We start from the raw sequence: 20,512 nt of genomic DNA on the forward strand, positions 1-20,512 counted from the left end.
CTTGTTAGCTTTGGGCCAGTCCTCCTCCCCCACCTTCTTTTTATAAGCTTTATCCTCTATATTCTGTCATCAAGTTTTGGTGTCCCTTAAGATACCCTTCTCAGTCTATACAGTTTCCATAGCCCATAAGTCAGCTTAGACCTCTTTCCTGAATTATAGATTGTATATTACCTCTTGGATATTCCAAACCTCAAAACTGGTCCAGGCTCAGAAAATGGCACACCACCCCTCTAGATACAAAGTGTGGGGACTTAGAAGGCATACTTAACATTTTCCTTTTTCCTCAAATCATTGTATTTATATCATGACTACCATGCCAACTTAACCACCAAATATCTCACAAACCTGTCCACTTGTCTCTGTTTCCCAAGACCACAATACCGCCTTCTATTGCCTGAAAAACTATGGAAGTCTCCCCAACCCTCTCCAGCACCCCTCCCCGCACTGTATTCGTCCCACTCAAGTCAGAGATTTATATTTTTAGAATGCAGGTATGACTTTGTTGATTCCTTGCTTAAAGCCCTTTGGTGGCTCGTCATTTCTCTTAAGACAAATTCTAACCTTTTTAATATTCCTACAAAACTTTGCACAGGTGTATGTTATCACTTCAGCTCAACCCCAGTGCACCCCACACTCCTCCTGCTCTCTGGGCCCCAGGTCCCCAGCCTTCTTCCTGTTCCTTGCCTGATCCTTCTTTCTGCTTTACATCATGCTCACCCTTGCTCTGTTCCCATTGGTCCCAGGCCACCAGTCTCATTCCAGAGCCCCTCCTGAGATAGGACCCTCTCCAGCCATAGGTCTTCCTGTCCCCAACTGGATGTTCTCATTCACTTGGAGGAACCATTCAATAAACATCTGTAACTTCTCAGTCCCTGGGGGCTGAGGTCACATCTGTCTTGCTCCGTGCAAGAGCCCCAGTAGTCAGCCTTCTATCTGTGGGGACCGAGATCAGAAGGTGTAGCAGGGAGAACCAAGGTGACTGGGTTGTAGGGGCATGAAAGAGAGATGGGCCAGGTGTACTAGAGAGAATGAGGAGGGCAGGCTTGGCACCCAGAGCTCAGACCTAGGTGGCTGTGTCTTCTCCCTGCTGGACAGGTCACTGCCATGCTGCAAGGTAGGATTTGATAGGGTCTGGCCAAGTTGGACAGCACTTGTGCAAGGTAAGAGCCTGCCTTCCCACCTTGCAGAGGGTCAGGGCTGCATCAGGGGATCTGGGAGGCCCTTCCAGCACTGTGGGGCCCAGAGTACATCCTGACCCCAAGACACTGGTACACCCAGCCTTTGCTGTGCCCCCAGCCAACTTTGCCCTTGCTCACACTGGGGACTCTGTACTGGTATTTCTTTATCTCGAGGTTGTAGGGCATTAAGGTGGCAGGATACCTGTGGTCCACGCAGCATGGGAGCACAGGCCTAGTTCAACAGGAGGCCAAAGTCTCTGCTTGGTACAATCTGGGATGCTTCAATGAAGGAGACCACTCTGCAAACAAATGCCTGGAGAGCCAGGTATGTGAGATGGCTTTTGAAGGTACGTGGCCACATGTGTGTATATGCATGTTTGTGGGTGAGGGGAAACTATTCCTGGCACAGGGACATACAAGTAATCTCTCTGAAGTTCTAGGACCTTACTCCATTCCTGTACCATAACTCAAAGATCTATGTTCAACCTGTGTGGCCCATTGGAATGTTCTACTGGACAGGAAAACCAATATGCAAGGCAGGGAGAATCTTTAAGGACCTTTCCATTCAGAGGTCAGAAAAGCTAACTTTTAAAAAGAGAGTCGTTCTGAATAGCCTGGGAATGAATATACATAACTGAAAGGTCCTTGAATGTAGAGACCAAATGAATCCCATAACAGGCAGCTAATGGCGTGGTTCAGAGCACGGGCTCTGGAAACAGACTCCACAGGCTCCAGTCCCACCTCTACAATAACTAGCTGGGTGCCCAAGGGCAAAATATTTACCCACACTTCGGTTTTCTCATTTATAAAATGGGTACCATCATACTTAGCCTACTTATTGTGAGGATGAATGACTTAATATTTGTAAAGTGCTGGGAAAGTTGTGTTAACACACAGCAAATGCTTTGTAAGCGTTAAAAAAATTCTCATCCTTTGGGTCTTTAGTGCTCTTTGAGGCATCTTTATGACATATTTTTGAGGAAGATGAGGAATCAGGCTTCTTTGCCCCTGCAAACATTTAGATATATAGGCAGTGCTAACATTGTGCCGTAGTGCAGGACAGTAAAATGACCATGCAAGCTGAAACTATGCAAGATAATCCTAAAAATTGTACTGTAACCTATAAAAATTTTGTTGAAACATGAAATACTCTCTTACTGTAGTTTTTAAGTGTATATGGAAGTGTAAAAAAATAAAACCAATATTTTAATACATTATAATTTAAACATTTGAAACACTGCAATTCTTAAAGTGTTTTTTTCTTTGTAAAAAATAAGAGTATTTCAGCAGTCCCTGCTGTCTTCTTTTTGTAGAACTGGAACATTTTTTTCTATGCCTTGCTGAACTGTCATACTCCTTTATAAATCTGCATCAGCTTCCAATATTGTATACTTTGTGCTCCCAATATTGTAATATCTCTCTGAGAGTTTCTTAAATGAGAAATTTTTGCTCTCAGCTCTTCCTCTGGGACATCATTCCCCTTCACTCTCTTCACTTATGCTTTTAACACTGGTTTCAGGTTTCATCAATGTAGACAGAAACGCTGAGGGTCTTGACTGTCAGGAAGTCACAAGGAGCTTACTCAGAATGAGCTTTACTTAGTAACATTTCAGTCTGGAAACTGAATACCTAAAAACTCAATCTGTTCAAAGGAACTGCTCACTAACAAAGGGACCAAATGATAATAGACACAAGGCTAACTTTTCAGTCTCAATTTACATATATATATATTTAAAAGGAAAAAAAACTGCCCAACATATGGGCAAGAAGTTTTAGTGCCTTGCACTTAGCTGTTAATGATTACTTAAATGGTAGACTAATAGGATGAATCAATAGAGTGAATCAGGCAACTGAATGAATTCAACTATGTCATGAAATTTCTGTTCTTGCCAGAAATGTGTCCTTGATTGCATATCTAAGATTTCATACAGATAAGGGGAGAAAAGTAATTATATATACTTCAGGAATCTGATGAAAATTATGGCTTCTTTCCCCCATAAAAGAGCAGATATAACATTTTATTCAGTATTTCAAGGAGTTTGCATAACCCCTGATATCCACTAACAAGACTTCATTAAGAATCTAGAACTTTATTGCTAGGTAAAACCCACCCAGTTGGACCATAAAGAAGGCTGAGTGCCAAAGAACAGATGTTTTGAACTGTGGTGCTGGAGAAGACTCTTCAGAGTCTCTTGGACAGCAAGAAGATCAAACTAATCAATCCTAAAGGAAATCAATCCTGAATATTCATTAGAAGGACTGATGCTGAAGCTGAAGCTCCAAAATTTTGGCCACCTGTTGTGAAGCACTGACTCATTGGAAAAGACCCTGATGTAGAAAAGATTGAAGGCAGGAGGAGTGGGGGACAACAGAGGATGAGATGGTTGGATGGCATCACTGACTCAATGGACATGAGTCTGAGCAAACTCTGGGAGATAGTGAAGAACAGGGAAGTGGCATGCTGCAGTTCATGAGGTCACAGAGTCAGACAGGACTTAACAACTGAACAACAACAAAAACCCAGCCAAAGTCTGTTTCAAGAACACTGCAAGTCTTGGAAACTTAGAACACTTTCCAAGGGATGATAATCCTTGGAGTAGTCATCTGGCACTAGGAACTGAATGGAATGGTTGCTCGTTCTTCATTACATAAGATTATTCAATATAAATCTCTTCAATAAACTACAATCCCTGAAACTCTCTTCTGAGATTATAGGTATTAGAAATCCTTATTGAAAAAAAGACTCAACACTACATTGTTAAAAAACACTGCAGAGCAGAGTGGCCAAGATGGCAGAGTAGGAAGACCTTGTGCTCACCTCCTTCCGTGGGCACTCCAAAATTTTGATTATTTACAGAGCAACTATCCATGAAAGTGATTTGAAGTCTAGGAGAAAAGATCTATAGCTCAAGATTAAAAGAAGGAACTATAATATGGGTAGGAGGAGCATATATACAGTACAGTCAAGACCCATACCACCAGGCAGGTGAATCCACCAACAGGAGATAATTAAAATTGCAGAGATGGCCTCCAATAAATGAGGGGTCCAGGCCTCACATAGGACTTCCCAGTCTGGGAGTTCTACCCTGGGAAGATGAGCTTCCAGAACATTTGGCTCTGAAGGCTAGTAGGGCTTGCTTTTGGGCTTCCCAGGTGATACTAGTAGTAAAGAACCTGCCTGACAATGCAGGAAACTTAAGAGATGTGGGTTTTATCCCTGGGTTAGGAAGATCCCTTGGAGGAGGGAATGGCAACCCACTCCAGTATTCTTGTCTGGAGAATCCCATGGACTGAGGAGCCTGGTGGGCTACAGTCCATAGGGTCACAAAGAGTTGGAAATGACTGAAGCAGCAGCAGAAGCAGGGCTTGCTTTCAGGAGCCCCAGAGGGATGTGGGAAATAGAGACTCCACTCTTAAAAAAGTGTACACAAAACCTCACATGCTCTAGGATCAAGGGCAGAAGCAGTCATTCAAAAGCTGGCAGGCCCACTGGCGGATCTCAGAGATGCTCCTGCAGAATCAGGAGACAACTGAGCCTCAATGTGGGGAGGAAGCCACTAGCAGCAGCCATTCTGGAATCCTCCGTCTAGCTGGTTAGTGTCAGGCCCTGGCCCATCCCCACCAGCCCATTGATACCAGTCCTGGAAACTCCCAGGTCAGGTGACTAGGCTCGATGGGGACACATCCCAACCTATCAGCAGGCCTGTTTCTATACAGGCCTGAGCCTCTAGACACCCTGGAATATGGCCCGACCCACCAGGGGGCCAACATTAGCCCTGGACCCAGTTTCACTCCTCAGGGAGGAACCAGCCCTGGGATCCCCTGGGCCCCAGCCCTGCCCACCTACAGGCCAGCATCAACTCTGGGACCCCTGAGGCCCTACAGCCAAAGACCCCAAAGACAAGATCTGCCCACCACTGAGCTGGAAGTAACCTTGAGACCTGACTTCACCCTCCAATGGGTGGACAACAGCCCTAGGACCCCCTGGGCCATGGTTTTACCCACAGGCAGATGGACACAGCTCTGGGACCACCAAGGACCTGCAGCTAGCTGTGTCACAATCCAGTGAACTCATCAGTGTGCCAGCACCAGATATGGGAACCCTTAGGCCTATAGCCAGAGAACCTACGACCTGACTCTGCCCATCAGTGGACTGGCAGTAGTGCCAGGACCTGCTCTTATTGGTGGTTGGGTGCCAGCCCAGAGCCCACCCACCAGCAGGCAAAACAACCACCCCAGGATCACAGTAGCCCCAGAGCCAGCTATGTCAAGACCCAATCTACCCACCAGGAGATTGGCACCACCCAGGAATGCCCTGGGCTCTGGCCCTGGTTAACAGCAGGCCTACAGCAGCTCCAGGATCCCCTGGGAGGACACCCTGGGAGGACACCTCTCAGCCAGCCAAGTCAGGATTTGACTATAAGATATGTCAAGAAGAAATGTTGAGGAGAGGGAGAAAATTCAGAGTTGTTAAAATTCCCTGGTGGCTCAGAGGTTAAAGCATCTGCCTCCAATGCAGGAGACCCGGGTTCAATCCCTGGGTCGGGAAGATCCCCTGGAGAAGGAAACTGTAACCCACCCACTCCAGTATTCTTGCCTGGAGAATCCCATGGACGGAGGATCCCGGTAGGGTACAGTCCCCGAGGTCGCAGAGAGTTGGACACAACTGAGAGACTTCACTCACTCAAAATTCATTCAAACTTAAAAAATCAACTCAAAATGACTATATGTATATACACACACATACATATATGCTCATATATATATTACTATATATAAACATTTTGGTAACCAGAAATAATAAATCTATAGCAGATATACACAGAAAAAAGAGGACTCCACATATAACACTAAAAATAGCCATCAAATTACAAAGGAAGAGAGAAAAAGGAATAAAAAGTCTCACCAAACAAAAGAGAATTAACAAAATAGCAATAAATATATAACAATGAATTATTCTTTTAATCTGTTTTTTGGGGGCTGCGCTACATGATATTCAGGATTTAATCCCATGTAGTTCCCTGATCAGGGACTGAACCTGTGGCCCTTGCATTGGAAACATGGGGTCAACAACTGGATCACCAGGGGGTAATTACTTTAAATGTAAGTGGAGTAACTGCTCCAATCAAAAGACATAGAATGGCTGAATAGATATGAAAACAAGACCCGTATACATGCTGCCTACAAGAAACTCATTTCAGATCTAAAGACACACAAAGTGAGGGGATAGAAATGTGTATTCCATGTAAATAGGAAAGAATAAAGCCAGGATGCCAGCGCTTATATCTGACAGAATAGACTTTAAATACTGTTACAAGAGACCAAAAAAAAAAAAAAAGGCTACATAATGATCAAGGGCTCAATCCAGCAAGAAGTTTAACAACTATAGTCATATATGCACCCATCATGGGAGTACCTAAATACATAAAGGGAAATATTAACAGACATAAAGGGAGAAATTGACAGTAATACAAAAATAGTAGTGGACTATAACACCCCTCTTACATCAAAGGACAGATCATCTAGACAGAAAATGGATAAGGAAATATTGGCTTTCAATGACATATTACACCAGAATAAATTAATAGATGTACAGAATGGTCCATCAAAAAGTGATGCATGTGCATGTAAATCATTCCCCAGGATAGATCACATCCTATGCTAAAAAACAAATCTCAGTAAATTTAAGAAGACTGAAATAAAATCATGCATCTTTTCCAGCTACAAAGTTATGAGAATAGAACCCAACTACGAAAACACATAGAGGCTAAATAATATACTAAACAACAAATGGATCACTACAGAAATCAAAGAGGTAACTTAAATATCTGGAGACAAATGAAAATGAAAGCAAATCATAAAGGTAAGAGCAGAAATGAACTGCTGCTGCTGCTAAGTCACTTCAGTCGTGTCCGACTCTGTGTGACCCCGTAGACGGCAGCCCAGCAGGCTCCCCCGTCCCTGGGATTCTAACGGTACACTTAAAAAGAAAAGATCTATGAAACTAAGAGCTGGTTCTTTGAAAAGATAAGATTGGAAAACATTTAGCCATACATCAAGGAAAAAAAGAGGACCCAAATCAATAAAATCATAAAAAGTTACAACTGACACCACAGAAATACACAGGATCATAAAAGATTACTACCAGTCACATGACTTCCCTGGTGGCTCAGACGGTAAAGCGTCTGCCTGGAATGCGGGAGACCGGGGTTCGATCCCTGGGTCGGGAAGATCCCCTGGAGAAGGAAATGGCAATCCACTCCAGTACTGTTGCCTGGAAAATCCCATGGACAGAGGAGCCTGGTAGGCTACAGTCCATGGGGTCGCAAAGAGTCGGGCACGACTGAGCGACTTCACACAAATATGCCTATAAGGTAGGCGATCTAGAAGAAAATGACAGATTCTTAGAAGCATACAACCTCTCAAGACTGCATCAATAAGAAATGGAAAATATAAACAAACCAATTACTAGCTATGAAATTGAATCAGTAATACAAAAACAAAAACCTCCCAACAAAAGTCCAGGACCAGACGGCTTCATAGGTGAATTCTACCAAACAGAAGATATCTAACAGTCTTTTCAAACTATTCCAAAACTTTGCAGAGGAAGAAATACTTCCAAACTAATTCTACAAGGCCAGCATCACCCTGATACCAAAACTAGATTAAGATAACACACAAAAAGAATATTACAGACCAATATCACTGATGAACATAGATGCAAAAATCTTCAACAAAATATTGGAAAGCCAAACTTGACAATACATTAAAAGGATTATACATCATACATAAGTGGGATTTATACCAGGGATGCAAAGATGGTTTCATATCTGCAAATCAGTCCATGTGATTCACATTACCAAACTGAAGAATAAAAATCATAAGATCATCTCAATAGATGCAGAAAATCTTTTGACAAAATACAATATCCATCTATGATTTTAAAAAAAACAACTCTCAACAAAGTGAGAATAGAGGGAACATAACACACTAAAGCCATATATGACAAGCTCACAGTTAACATCATACTCAATGTTGAAAAGCTGAAATATTCTTTAAGTTCAGGAGCAAGGATGCCCACTCTTACCACTTTTATTCAACATGGTTTTGGAAGTCCTAGCCACAGCCAACAGAGAAGGAAATGATATAAAAGGAATCCAGATTAGAATAGAAGAAGTAAGACTGTCACTGTTTGCTAATGACTTGATAATACACATAGAAAATCCTAAAGACCCCACCAAAAAAAATTTACTAGAACTCATCAGTGAATTCAGTGAAGTTGCAGGAGACAAAATTAACATGCAAGAATCTTTCTATACATTAATATTTATTAATATTAGTATTTAATAATATTGTGTTTATATACAATAAAAGGTGCACTACTAGAGAAAATTTTAAAAATAATCCCATTCACAATAACATCAAAAAGAATAAAATACCTTAGAATAAATCTAACCAAGGAGGTAAAAGACCTATACTTGGAAAACTATAAAGACATTGATGAAAGAAATTGAAGATGACACAAACAGATGGAACGATATAATGTGCTCATGGATTGGAAGAACTAATATTGTTAAATGATCATACTACCCAAGGCAATCTACAGATTCAATAAAATACCTATCAAAACATAATACTCTTCAAAGAACTAAACAAGTAATTCTAAAATTTGTATGGAAACGAAAAAGACCCCCATTAGCAAAGACTATCATAAGAAAGAAGAACATGAGGTATCACACTCCATGATTTGAAACAAAGCTATAATCATCCAAATAGTATACTTCTGGCACAAAATCAGACACACGGATCAAAGGAACAGAGTGGGAAGTGCAGAAATGACTCACACTGATATGGGCAACTAATCTACAACAATGAGGAAAAGACAACCTCTTCAATAAATGGTACTGAGAAAACTGGACAGCTACACACAAAAGAATCAAACTAGACCACTTAGACCATATACGAAAGAAAATTAAAACTAGATTAAAAACTTCAATGTAAGACCTGAAAATTTTAGAAGAAAATACAGATTTTGACACCAGTTTTAGCAATATTTTGGGAGATATTTCTCCTCAGGCAAGGAAAACAAAAATAGAATAAATGGGAATACAGTGGAAAAAAAAAACAATCTTTTGTACAGCTAAGGAAACTACCAACAAAACAAAATGATCATCTATGAAATGGGAGAGGATGATATGTACAACAAAGTGTTAATGTCCAAAATATATAATGAACTCATATAATTCAATATCAAAAAAAACCCCAATTTAAAAATGGGCAGAGGACTTGAATAGACATTTTTCCAAAGATACACAGATGGCCAACAGTCACATAAAAACATGTTCAACATCACTAATTATCCAGGGAAATGCAAATCAAAATCGCAATGAGATATCACTTTATACCAGTCAGAATGGCTATTATCAAAGACAGAACAAATAAGTTTTGGTGGGGATGTGGGGAAAAGGGAACACTTGTGCACTATTGGTGGGAATGTTGATTGCTGTAGCCACTCTGGAAAAAAGTACAAAGTTTCCTCAAAAAATTAAAAATAGAACTACCTATGATCCGGCAATTCCACTTCTGGGTATTTATGGGAAAAGATGAAAACACTAATTCAAAAAGATACATGAACCCCTATGTTTTTTGCTGAATTATTCACAATAACCAAGATATGGAAGCAATCTAAGAGCTCGTAAACAGATGAATGGATAAAGATGATGTGGGGTGTGTGTATAAAATGAAATACTACTCAGATATAAAGAGGAGTGATATATTATGATTTGTATCAACATAGATGAACCTAAAGGGTATTATGCTAAATGAACTAAGTCTGACAGAGAAAGGCAAATACTATATGATTTCACTCATATGTGGAACCTAAAAACCAAAACAAATGAACAACCATAAGTAAACAAACTCATAAATACAGAGAACAAATAGGTGGTTGCCAGAGGGGAGGGGTTTGGGGGAGGGAAATAGTTGAAGGAGATTAAGAGGTACAAACTTTTAGTCACAAAATAAGCTAGTCATGGGTATGAACTTGACAGTGTTGGAACACAGTAATAACTACATAATATCTTTCTGTGGTGACAGATAACAACTAGACTTATTGTGGTGATTATTCTGAAATGTATAGAAATACCAAATCACTATGCCGTGTGTACCAGAAACCAAAATGGTGGTATACTTCAATTAAACCTCAAAAACAAACTCATAGAAAAGGAAATCAAATATGTGGTTGCCAGAGACAGGGGGTGGAAGTGGGGGCGGGGATTAAAGGAAGGTGGTCAAAAGGTACAAACTTCCAGTAATAAGATAAATAAGTGCTTCCCTTGTGGCTCAGCTGGTAAAAAAATTCTCCTGCAATGCGGAAGACCTGGGTTCAATTCCTGGGTTGGGGAGATCCCCTGGAGAAGAGAAAGGCTACCCACTCCAGTATTCTGACCTGGAGAATTCCACGGACTATATAGTCCATGGGGTTGCAATGAGTCGAACATGACTGAGCCACTTTCACTTTGCAGTAGTAAGTACTAGGTAAGATAAAGTACAATATGATAAAGATAATCAACACGGCTGCCTCTTATATACGATTTATTAAGAGACTAAATCCAAAGTGTTCTCATCACAAGGAAAACTATTATTTTTCTATTTCTTCAACGTTGTATCTGTATAAGATGATAGATCAGCACTAAACTCATTTTATAATCATTCCAGGATGCATGTAAGTCGAATCATCATACTGTACACCTTAAAATTATATACTGCTGTATGTCAATTACAACTCAATAAAGCAGAAAAAAAAAAAAATGCTCTCCAAGAGGAAAAAGGAAAGAGAAAACCACATCAGAACCAGAAAATCAAACTGAAAATTATCCTGTTCAGGAGATTAGCTGCTGTGGAGAGCTTGGTGGCTGGGTGAGACCTTCTGAGCCTTCTGCTGGTGGTATCAACCAAGTCATCTCTTTTCTTCCTGCTTCCCCACTTCTCTTTTTCCTCCTCTCTTTTTATTCTTTCTCTCCTTTTCTTCTTTCCTACTACCTCTGTCATAGTCCAATGTGTACTGCTTCAACCAGCACATGGTGCAAGAGGTTTTTAAGCTTCATTAAAGCCAATAGGAAAAGATTGTCCTGAGTGAGTCAAGTTGAATTCAATAGACTATGGGAGGCTCTGAGAATGCCTCAGTGATGCCTGTGAAATACCTTCTGACTGGAGAAGCCTACCCTTGGGGGAAGTAATCCCAAGCAAGAAAGGTAGTTGGGGATTGCACTTTAAAAAATGTATTTGGCTTCAGGGGGAAAAATATTGCCTAAACAGAAACTGCTGATGAAATCACAGAATGACTCCACCTCTGGAATGAGCTTCATTTTCATATATTTTGGTAAGAAATTTGGCTCTTAATTCAGAACTCAGTCACTCTACCCACTCAAGGGCAAGGTGATAAGGTTCTATCAGACCAAGCGTCTAAACGAACCTGAGACTCTACCAAGGTCAGAAATGCTGCACTTCAAGCCAAAAGATCTCTCTTGGGCTTGCTTGTTTTGACTCGTAACTATAAATTTGTCTTGTCTAAGTGTCCAATCATATTATAAAACAAAGCGCCAATCTCTACGGTACAGCATCCTCTGAAGCAACAGGAGTCCTAAACGTACATTTTGGGGATTTTCTAATTTTTCCACTCTTCTGATCTCCACAGGACTTTAAATTACTTCCCCTGAGATCAAGTAACACAAAATGCTTTTGGAAGTGCTGAACCCAAGGCATTACAATGTCACCAGCATGGTGTCCGAAGTTGTGCCTATTGCCAGCATTGCAATCCTGCTGCTCACTGGATTTCTTCTCTTGGTTTGGAATTATGAGGACACATCCTCAATACCAGGTAAGGCAGTCATCTATTTCAGCATCTAAGGAGATTGTTTCCTTGGGCTTTTGATACATGAGGGTAAAGGCAATTCTACAAAACGACAAAGAGTAAACCTGGGGAGCTGGCTGAAGTCCACAGCATGTAAGTAAATGAGGACTCAGGTGAAAAAATGTTTAGCCAATTATCTGCACATGTTTAATGAAAACATTAAAACAATACCTCAGATAATCTCTTCCAGGCTACACTTTGCTTTGGTAAAATTGACTTGGCACAAGTATCCTTTAAAATAAGTTTAAGATGGGGACAGCAAAGTAAAATCCCAGGAACTTATTTTTCTTTTGATTCAAACATTCCGACTTTGCTCTGAAGGTGAAAATGTTTCTGGAATGCCTTCTGTTCCCCTTTCTGTCTCACTCCCACTTTGCCTCAGCCATGTCCCCTGCCCTCTCCCTTCTCAAACTTATTCCTTCTCTTTATCCTATTCTTTATTTTCTTTTATTCTTGGATAAGGTGGTGATGTTGATGCCAACATAAGAGCTGGATGGGTCCTGGATAGTGGAAGAAAAATGGGGGACCACTATCATTGTCTTGAAAACCTAAAAACATCTTCAACAAGCTCTGTGGACCAATCAAAAGTAGAGTATAATATAGTTATCCAGATAATTCCAGTAGAAACACCATCACTCTACACTGTCATACTAGCTCAGAATTCTCAGAAATATCAGACTACTTTTTAATTTTCAGGGAAAATTCCTCATAGCAAGCATCTGTCTCCAGTCCCATAAGATACTTGATAAGGCTTTATTTCAAGAGCATACTCATTACACACCTTCAAGTGTGGGCCTCTTTGCACAGTGATGGAGAGTGGGAGTGTAGGGCTGCTGCAAAATGCCCTGGGCCTGGTTTCTTTATCATTTTTGAGAGAACGGCCTGTCTCTCTTGTTTGATTCAGCCTGGTATTTTAGGTTACTTTAAATGCCCAATGTAATGGAATGCTTAGTTGGTTTTCTTCTCTACTCCCTGATAGGAGTCTGAAGGAAGACTGTGCCACGGTCTTTAGCTCATTGAACCCCTTCTCCATCACTGCTCCTTTCTCACTGGATTGTCTTCCCCCAGTGGGCACCCAAGTCAGGGTCCATGAATGGTAGAGGTGAGGGAGGGGCTATTTTTAACAAGTCGCCCCAGAGGTTTGCATTGCAGGTGATGGTAGAACTCCCTTGGAGCTTTGGGGAGGTTGGGGGAGGCAAGCACAGAATGAGCATCCCTGAAGCTCTGGACCAGGAGCCCAAAAGTGGCAGCTCCTCTGTCTACCACCTCTGGGCTGGGGACATGAGGCTGTCACACACTGACAGTCTATGACACTACCACATAGTGCTGCCGTTCTCAGCCCTGCCTGATGTGGATCCTCATGTGGACTTCTCATTTTCCCAGGTGGTTTTCCTGAGCAGTCAGGGTTGAGAGCCACAGAATGGAGCCCAACCCTTTCATTTGATAGAAAGGGAAAGTGAGCACCAGAGAGGGCCTCTGCCTGGTCCAGGTGGTATGAGTAAGTGCGGAGCCAATCTCTTCTGTTCATAGGTGAGGGGTTAAAGCCCCAGAAGAGAAAAGGCTTGCCAGCATCTCAGCTGGAAGGAAAGTGCGAATAGGGGGAGCAGGGGAACCACCAGGAAGTCCTAAATCCCAGGTGGATGTTCATTTTGCTACTAGGGAGCTTCTATTGAATAGTTCCATGCTTTCCCTGGGGAAAGGTGAGGTCTGTTTAGAACGCTCTAGTTCTAGAACCCTCTAGGCCAGATCTCTCCAATCACCAGCTCTCTGGACTCTGAGTTTTATGCATATGGGGAATCTCAGGGTCAGTGGAGCCAAAGAGTTGAGAAGGTACAGTGAGCCCAATTCCTCAACTTAACAATTTTCAAAGCAGTTTCACACCCACTTTCTCTTGTGAACCTCTGGGCACTCTGGTGAGGTAAGTGTGTTGATCCCTACTTTGCAGATGAAGAAACTGAGACATAAAGAGGCCAGCGGTCCACAACTAGTAGATGCTGAAGCTGGGACTCAAATCTAAGCTTCCTAAACCCACATTTACTAAGAGGCCCTGTATTATCAGGTCATGGGGACAGGGGGTCCAGGAGTGTGCAGAGGTGACACACACAGGCAGAGGACACAGTGCCAGGGAGGGCCGTGAGGGTTGGCGAGGAAAGAATCAATCCTACTTGGTGATTTGCAAGCTTCAATTTGGGGAAACTGCGCCAGTTCGCTGATCTCTGACAAGACTACGGTTACCTGGCGCCTGGCAGCTCTCCCTCCCCCAAGGTTACAGGGTGATGTCTAACCTTGCACATGGGCCCTCTTCCCCGGACCCTCTCTCTGCCCTGTGCACCACATTCTTTATAGGAGCACTGGAAAAAAAGGCATGGTGATACAGTCTCCTTTTGCCCGTTAAAAATCTGTTCTACATAAAATGCACAAATAAACATGCGACCACAGATCAGAACAAGAAGGAGGATGCTAGCAGGATCCCAGAAACTCCTCTTGTGCCTTTCCAGTTATACCCTCTGTCACCCCAGAAGCAAATAGCCTTCTATTCTATAATGATCACTCCCCTGCTTTCTGATAGATTTTGCACCTAATTTCATATTCTAAACAATATCCTTCTCTAAACAATTATCTGCTCTTGCATGTTTTGGCAATAGGAATCCTATATTGCTTACTCTTCTGTCTCGGTTCTTGCCTTACATTTTTACCTGTGGGTTTCATTCTGGTTGTGGCATGCAGCTGCAGTTCATATAGTATGCAGTTACATGAAGATCTCAGTGTTTAGTCACCTATTCTACTGTTAATGGACTTTTGGGGTCTCTTCATTTTGGGGCTATTGTGAACCAGTCTGCTATGAACATTCATGTGCACAGGTTTATTTTGTCTAATGAGGTTTAGCTTAAGATTCTCTTCTTAAACCAGTCCATTCAGACTGAAATGATTGAGACCGAAAGGAATTGGTGTGGTGTGGACTACTGTTTTACTTGTAGAGCTGTGAAGAGCCTCATGTTAACTTGTGTTGTTGTTTTAATTATTTTGTATGTATGACTCACCTGTATACATTAGAAATGTAAAAGGACATTTGGATTTATAGAAACAAGAACAGCAATATCTTAAGCAATTGCTCTTTTGAGTGGTACTGAAATACTGATTGTGATCTGATGACTTTCCTAGGTCCCAGCTACTTTCTGGGAATTGGGCCCCTCATTTCCCACTGCAGGTTCCTCTGGATGGGGATCGGCAGTGCCTGCAATTACTACAACAAGATGTATGGAGAATTCATGAGAGTCTGGGTATGTGGAGAGGAAACCCTTATTATTAGCAAGTAAGTCTCAATAATTGGAGAAATACCTTAAAAATCAAGGTTGGGATATTTTCTATTAAACAGCAAACTTATTTTGATATTTTGCCATCTTTGTTTCCAATGTTTTTACTACTTAAAAAAGGTGAGTGATTTCCAGGTAAAAATCTAACACTTGAGACAAACAGAATAATTGGGTTTTGCTTGAAACTTGAGCTGTATATAATGAATTCTGGAAATTATTCAAAATATCTCTGAGCAGGGAATGTGGAAACAGAATACAGATGATTTGGTTTTGACAAAACACTTGAAGGAAAGGTGTTATCTTTTATACTTCCCTAAAATTTTGGTCTTAACTGTAGAAGTAAGCATGAAAACAAATGAACAAACAATAGTAATAAAAAACAAATACCTGAGGAGAGCGGAATTCTGATTGCATCAACTTGCTGACGTGTTTCTAATGCCAACAGAAGGGTAGACAGCAGACGAAGAAAGTATTCTTCTCTTTACCGAATGCTGCTATCCTAAGGTGACTGTCTGTCAGTGCCCCAGTAAAAGCAATGGTATTCTCCTGCTCCGTTACATTTTCCAGATAACTTTGGTAGATTGAGTTCACTCCAGTGTTAACAAAATATGGGTCAACTAAAGAACTAGCTTTGTGAAATATTAGTTTTCTTACTGACTGATCATAGAAAATGAAGAGTTTAAAATAAAGCACATAGATGTTCAGCTACTTTGCTACAATTTTAGCAAAGCTAACTGCCAGAATGTCTCATTAATGAGATTTTATATTTATAATCCCTGACAAAGATTTACTCAGAAACTAAGACTGACCAGGGTGTTTACTTATGTATTAGAATTGTTTCTTCAGATACATAGACTATTGCCCAGAAATAAGTGAAGCATTTCTGGAAACTACATTGGTTTTTTTCATGCCATGATATTATATATCATTTCTGAAAATACCATGGTAAACATAAAGCCTGAATACTCTGAACCAAATACTTGAAAGAAGGGAGGAGGGGAGAAAAAGATGTTATCCTTTCAAATATTTCTACCTATCCAAGAATGTTATTTTGAACCAAACTAATTCCTCAATTGTTGCCTGGGTGTTTTCCCATTTCATTCAGTTTGGTATTGTAAGAGTCTTAACAGTAACTAAGACAGACCATGTTTATATAACTAAACATGTTTATACAGCTTCAGTGGAAATGAAATTTTGGGTGGAAATGTCATTTCACTGGGTTAAAATCAAACACCCCAGTACAGTGGTTCTCAGACTGTGGTCCCCTGACCAGCAGTAGCCACATCTGGCTTTCCATCCTTGGTCCCTCCCTGACACTCTAAATAAGAAAATGTGGGGTCGGGGCCCAGGGATCTTCGACCATGAGCCCTCCAGGTCATTCTGAGGCACACTCCAGTTTGAGACTCACTGCTCTAATAGTGAGAATATAAGTGCCCTTGGGTTTTACTCCTCTTGGTGTATTGAGCTCTGCTCAGCCAAACTTAAGTGAATTTGACATGTTCTCATTTTCAGAATCAGTACTTCACTCATTTTTGCAGCCAATTTTGAGTCTCAAAATTGTCCTGGAACAGATGACAATTGAACTGGGGGACTGGGACACTGCCTCCTGCTCTTTGATCTCCCAGGGCAGCAAGCTGCCTTCCAGCCCTCCTCAAGTCAGCACCTGCCTGTCCCTCAGATACAGATGAAGGGACCCACAGGATAGTTATCCAAAAGCATGACACCTGCAGCTCGGGATCTAGAGCAGTGCTTCTTGCCCTGGCTTCACATCAAAGTCACGCAGGGGGCTGTTCAACATCCCAATGCCGAGGTCACATCCCAACTTTTTATAATCTCTTGATGGGGGGACCCAGGCATTGATGGTATTTAGAGCCCTCCAGGGCTCTAAATTCCAATATGCTGCAGAGCTGGAGGGAGGAGAGGAGGTAAGAAGCTTCCAGGACAGAGGGCTTTTCCCTTCAGTATGGGGAGATACTGAAGCAGGTTGAAGTGGATTTGTCTAATTTTTCCCCCAAAGTCTAGGTCAGGTGGTGGAGCTGCAAGACTAGACCTGGAGGGAAGAATGAAGCACCTGAGAAATGACCAGATGACCAGGACAGACATAGCTCGCAGACAGTAGATACTCAGATCCCCAGATAAATGCCCAGGAACCTCACCGGCAATTCCTGAAATAGGATGCTCATCACAGCACGTGGCATCTGACCAGTCTGCACCTTACAGGAAAGTGACCTTACCATCCCCAAAACTGTCAGGTGCTTACTTCACACTGAGGACACAGACAACAGCCATCTGCCTGCGCCCAGCTCCATCCCTGCTCTCCCAGTTCTTGCCCTGTCCTGTCCTCACAGGCTTTTCTCTGGTTGGAGTCTCTGTGTTCTCTATAATTGCCTCTGAGCCGCTCGATTTTGTTGTTAAGGGCTGAGCTCCCCACAGGAATAGGACGTGTTTGTCCCCATCTCCTTCCCTCGCTGCTCTTCAGATCCTCCCAGAACTTCCTGTACCTCTTGAAGAGACCCCACTGGACCCCAGAGAGCTTTTTCTTTGAATAATATGCCAGGCCTTTTCTCTTCTGAAAGTTTGATATCTGTCATCATTACAACTGTGCCGAGTTTATGGCCCAACTTTTCAATTCAGCTTAGTTCTGAAGTGGTGAGGGCTGCAGAACTTTGGGTGGGGAGATGTCAGGCACCAGGGCTGCTGGTCTTCTGCCTGAGCAGCGTGGGGCGGCAGGGGGAGGGCATCTGATCATCTGTAGGTAAAGTGTGCACAATTCCCCAGGCAGGGGTGCTGTAAATAATGAGGGGCCATAGACATTTCATGCCATAAGTATATATTGGTGTTTGCAAGAATATCATAAGGAAGAATGTGGGTAGCATCAATAAGGGAATAGCACTTAATACACTAACTGGGGTCAAATTGGCCCATCTGCTACCAGTCTAAATACTATCTATCGTTATAGTGTTTATATATCTGTTTTAATAGTGCATAAATTTATCCCCATGTTGTGGGATTTTTATAGTAAAACTCAGATAGTTCCAGGCAAACCAGGATGGTAGCCCACACTATTACCAGGTAGATATGTGCTGTATAGAAGACGAGGTGGGTGGAACATCTTTCGGATGGGGAAAAATCAGGATTCCATTTCAGATATGTTGACTTGACTTGCCTAGTACCACTGAATGGGATATTAAGAAGGAGGTTCTGACCATTCAGACCTTCCACTGTACTCACAAACTAGCAAAGGAGCTGAGGAGGAGAGCCAAACAGGAAAGGGAAAACCAGGAGAGTGTGGTGGTCTGACAGCAATGCACATCAGGGAGGATGGAACTGTCAAGTATTCAGATAGTGCCACAAGGCTAGACAGAGATGTGAGCATTGCATTTAGCACCAGGGAGGTTAAGGGTGGCCTTGACAAGAGGAGTTTCAGTGGCATTCTGGGGGCAAAATGTGACCACTCTGGAAAATGGGGAGAGAAAAATTGGAGGTGGCAGGTATAAACTCTTCAAGGAGTTTGCCCTAAAGGAGGCAGAGAAATAGATCAAGGCTGAAAGGGGTATTTGGTCCAAGTCTTTTTGTTTGCTAAGATACACGATACTATGACATGTGTGCTTTGATGGTAATGATGAGTCACAGAGGAAAACCATCGATGCAGCAGAAAGGAGGAATGTGCCAGGTAAGACGACAAAGAGGTTCAGGTGACAGGTGGAACTGGCCTTGAATAGGGACCTGGAAGTTCATCCCCAGTAACAGAAGTGAAGGCTGAACGTATGGGCACTGATCCTGATGGTTGGACTTGCAGAGGTTTTAGTCGCTTCTATTTTCTCATTAAAATAGGAAATCAAGTCTCTCTCTCTGTGTTAGTTGTGTCCAACTCTTTGCAACCCCATAGACTATAGCCTGCTAGGCTCCTCTGTCCATGGGATTCTTCAGGCAAGAATACTGGAATGTGCAGCCATTCCCTTCTCCAGGGGATCTTCCTGACCCATCAAGTCTGTAGCTGAGATTAAAGGTGAGGAAGTAGAACAGTGGAGAAGAGAGGAGGCAGGATATAACAGTCATAGAGGAGACAAGAGCATTATTGGACTCAGAAAATGTACTAGAATGGGCAACTGCACCATGGGCCCATTTGAATTTAACTGCGACTTCCCCCTGTGTGTGTGTGTGTGTGTGTCTTTGTGCATGTATGGTTTTACCCTGGCCCCATTCAGCTGCCAGATGCAAGCAGAGTAATCTAAGAGTTGACTTTAGCAGGGCTGAGATTTTACCAGGGATCCAGGACAAAGTAAGCAGAGGTTCAAGGAGGTGAGGATGCATGACAGGGAGAGACTTTGATGACAAAGAAGAAATATTTTTCCACCTTTCTAGTAAGAAAATTTCAAATGAACAAAAAAGTTAGGAGAACAGTCTCCCTACTTTTTGCCCCCTGACCTTGACCTTCTGAAGAGACCATGTCAATTGTCTTACAGGATGCCCCACATTCCATATTTCTTTCATTGTCTCATTATGGTGTCATTGAACATACTCTTCTATTCCTGGTATTGCTTATAAACTGAACACTAGGTTTATAAGCTCAATTCAATTCAGATTAACTGTTTTGTAAGAATATTTTCCTGTTTAGTCTTAGATACTTCATGTTACATCATAATCAAGAGCCCAGGGAAGGTAGTCCCATATTATGAATACTAAATCTGATCAGCTTAGGGTGGTTGCAGTCAGGTCTCTGTTATATTCATTTTCTCTTGCAGTGACCTCAGTATTACAGCTACATAAGAATATTAGAGGGCAAAGGACAGAAAAAATGTGATAGGATTGATGGAGTGTGAGTGACAGGCACAGAACAGGTCTACAGGAAGCAAGTGTTTTTGAATGTTTGGTACCAGTTGTTCCATTGATTGTCTCCCCATATTTCTAGTACTCATCAGTCTTGAACCTCACCATGGGTCTGTGAGTTCTTTAAACTCAGTAGAGTTTTTTTTGTTGTTGTTGTTGTTTTACCACCTAAACTTCTTTTTTACCACCTAAACTGACTTCCTGGCTACTTTTCATTCTGAAGAGACAAAAGATTTGCCTTCTTTGGAGATAGCTTTTGACTTCAGTCATGTTTTGAG

General features: G+C 41.9%; 1 protein-coding gene across 1 annotated transcript in view; it reads left to right on the plus strand.

The window, feature by feature from the left end:
* The first annotated feature begins 11,912 nt into the window (after positions 1 to 11,912).
* The window catches only part of LOC128054328 (aromatase), a 32,252-nt gene continuing 23,652 nt past the window's right edge, over positions 11,913 to 20,512 (plus strand). Inside the window, exons 1-2 of the mRNA XM_052646947.1 lie at positions 11,913 to 12,057; positions 15,253 to 15,403. Coding sequence (XP_052502907.1) covers positions 11,913 to 12,057; positions 15,253 to 15,403 — 296 coding nt within the window. The remainder of the gene's footprint in view (positions 12,058 to 15,252; positions 15,404 to 20,512) is intronic.

The sequence above is a fragment of the Budorcas taxicolor genome, chromosome 10 (genome assembly GCF_023091745.1).
Source record: "Budorcas taxicolor isolate Tak-1 chromosome 10, Takin1.1, whole genome shotgun sequence".
Lineage (NCBI taxonomy): Eukaryota > Metazoa > Chordata > Mammalia > Artiodactyla > Bovidae > Budorcas > Budorcas taxicolor.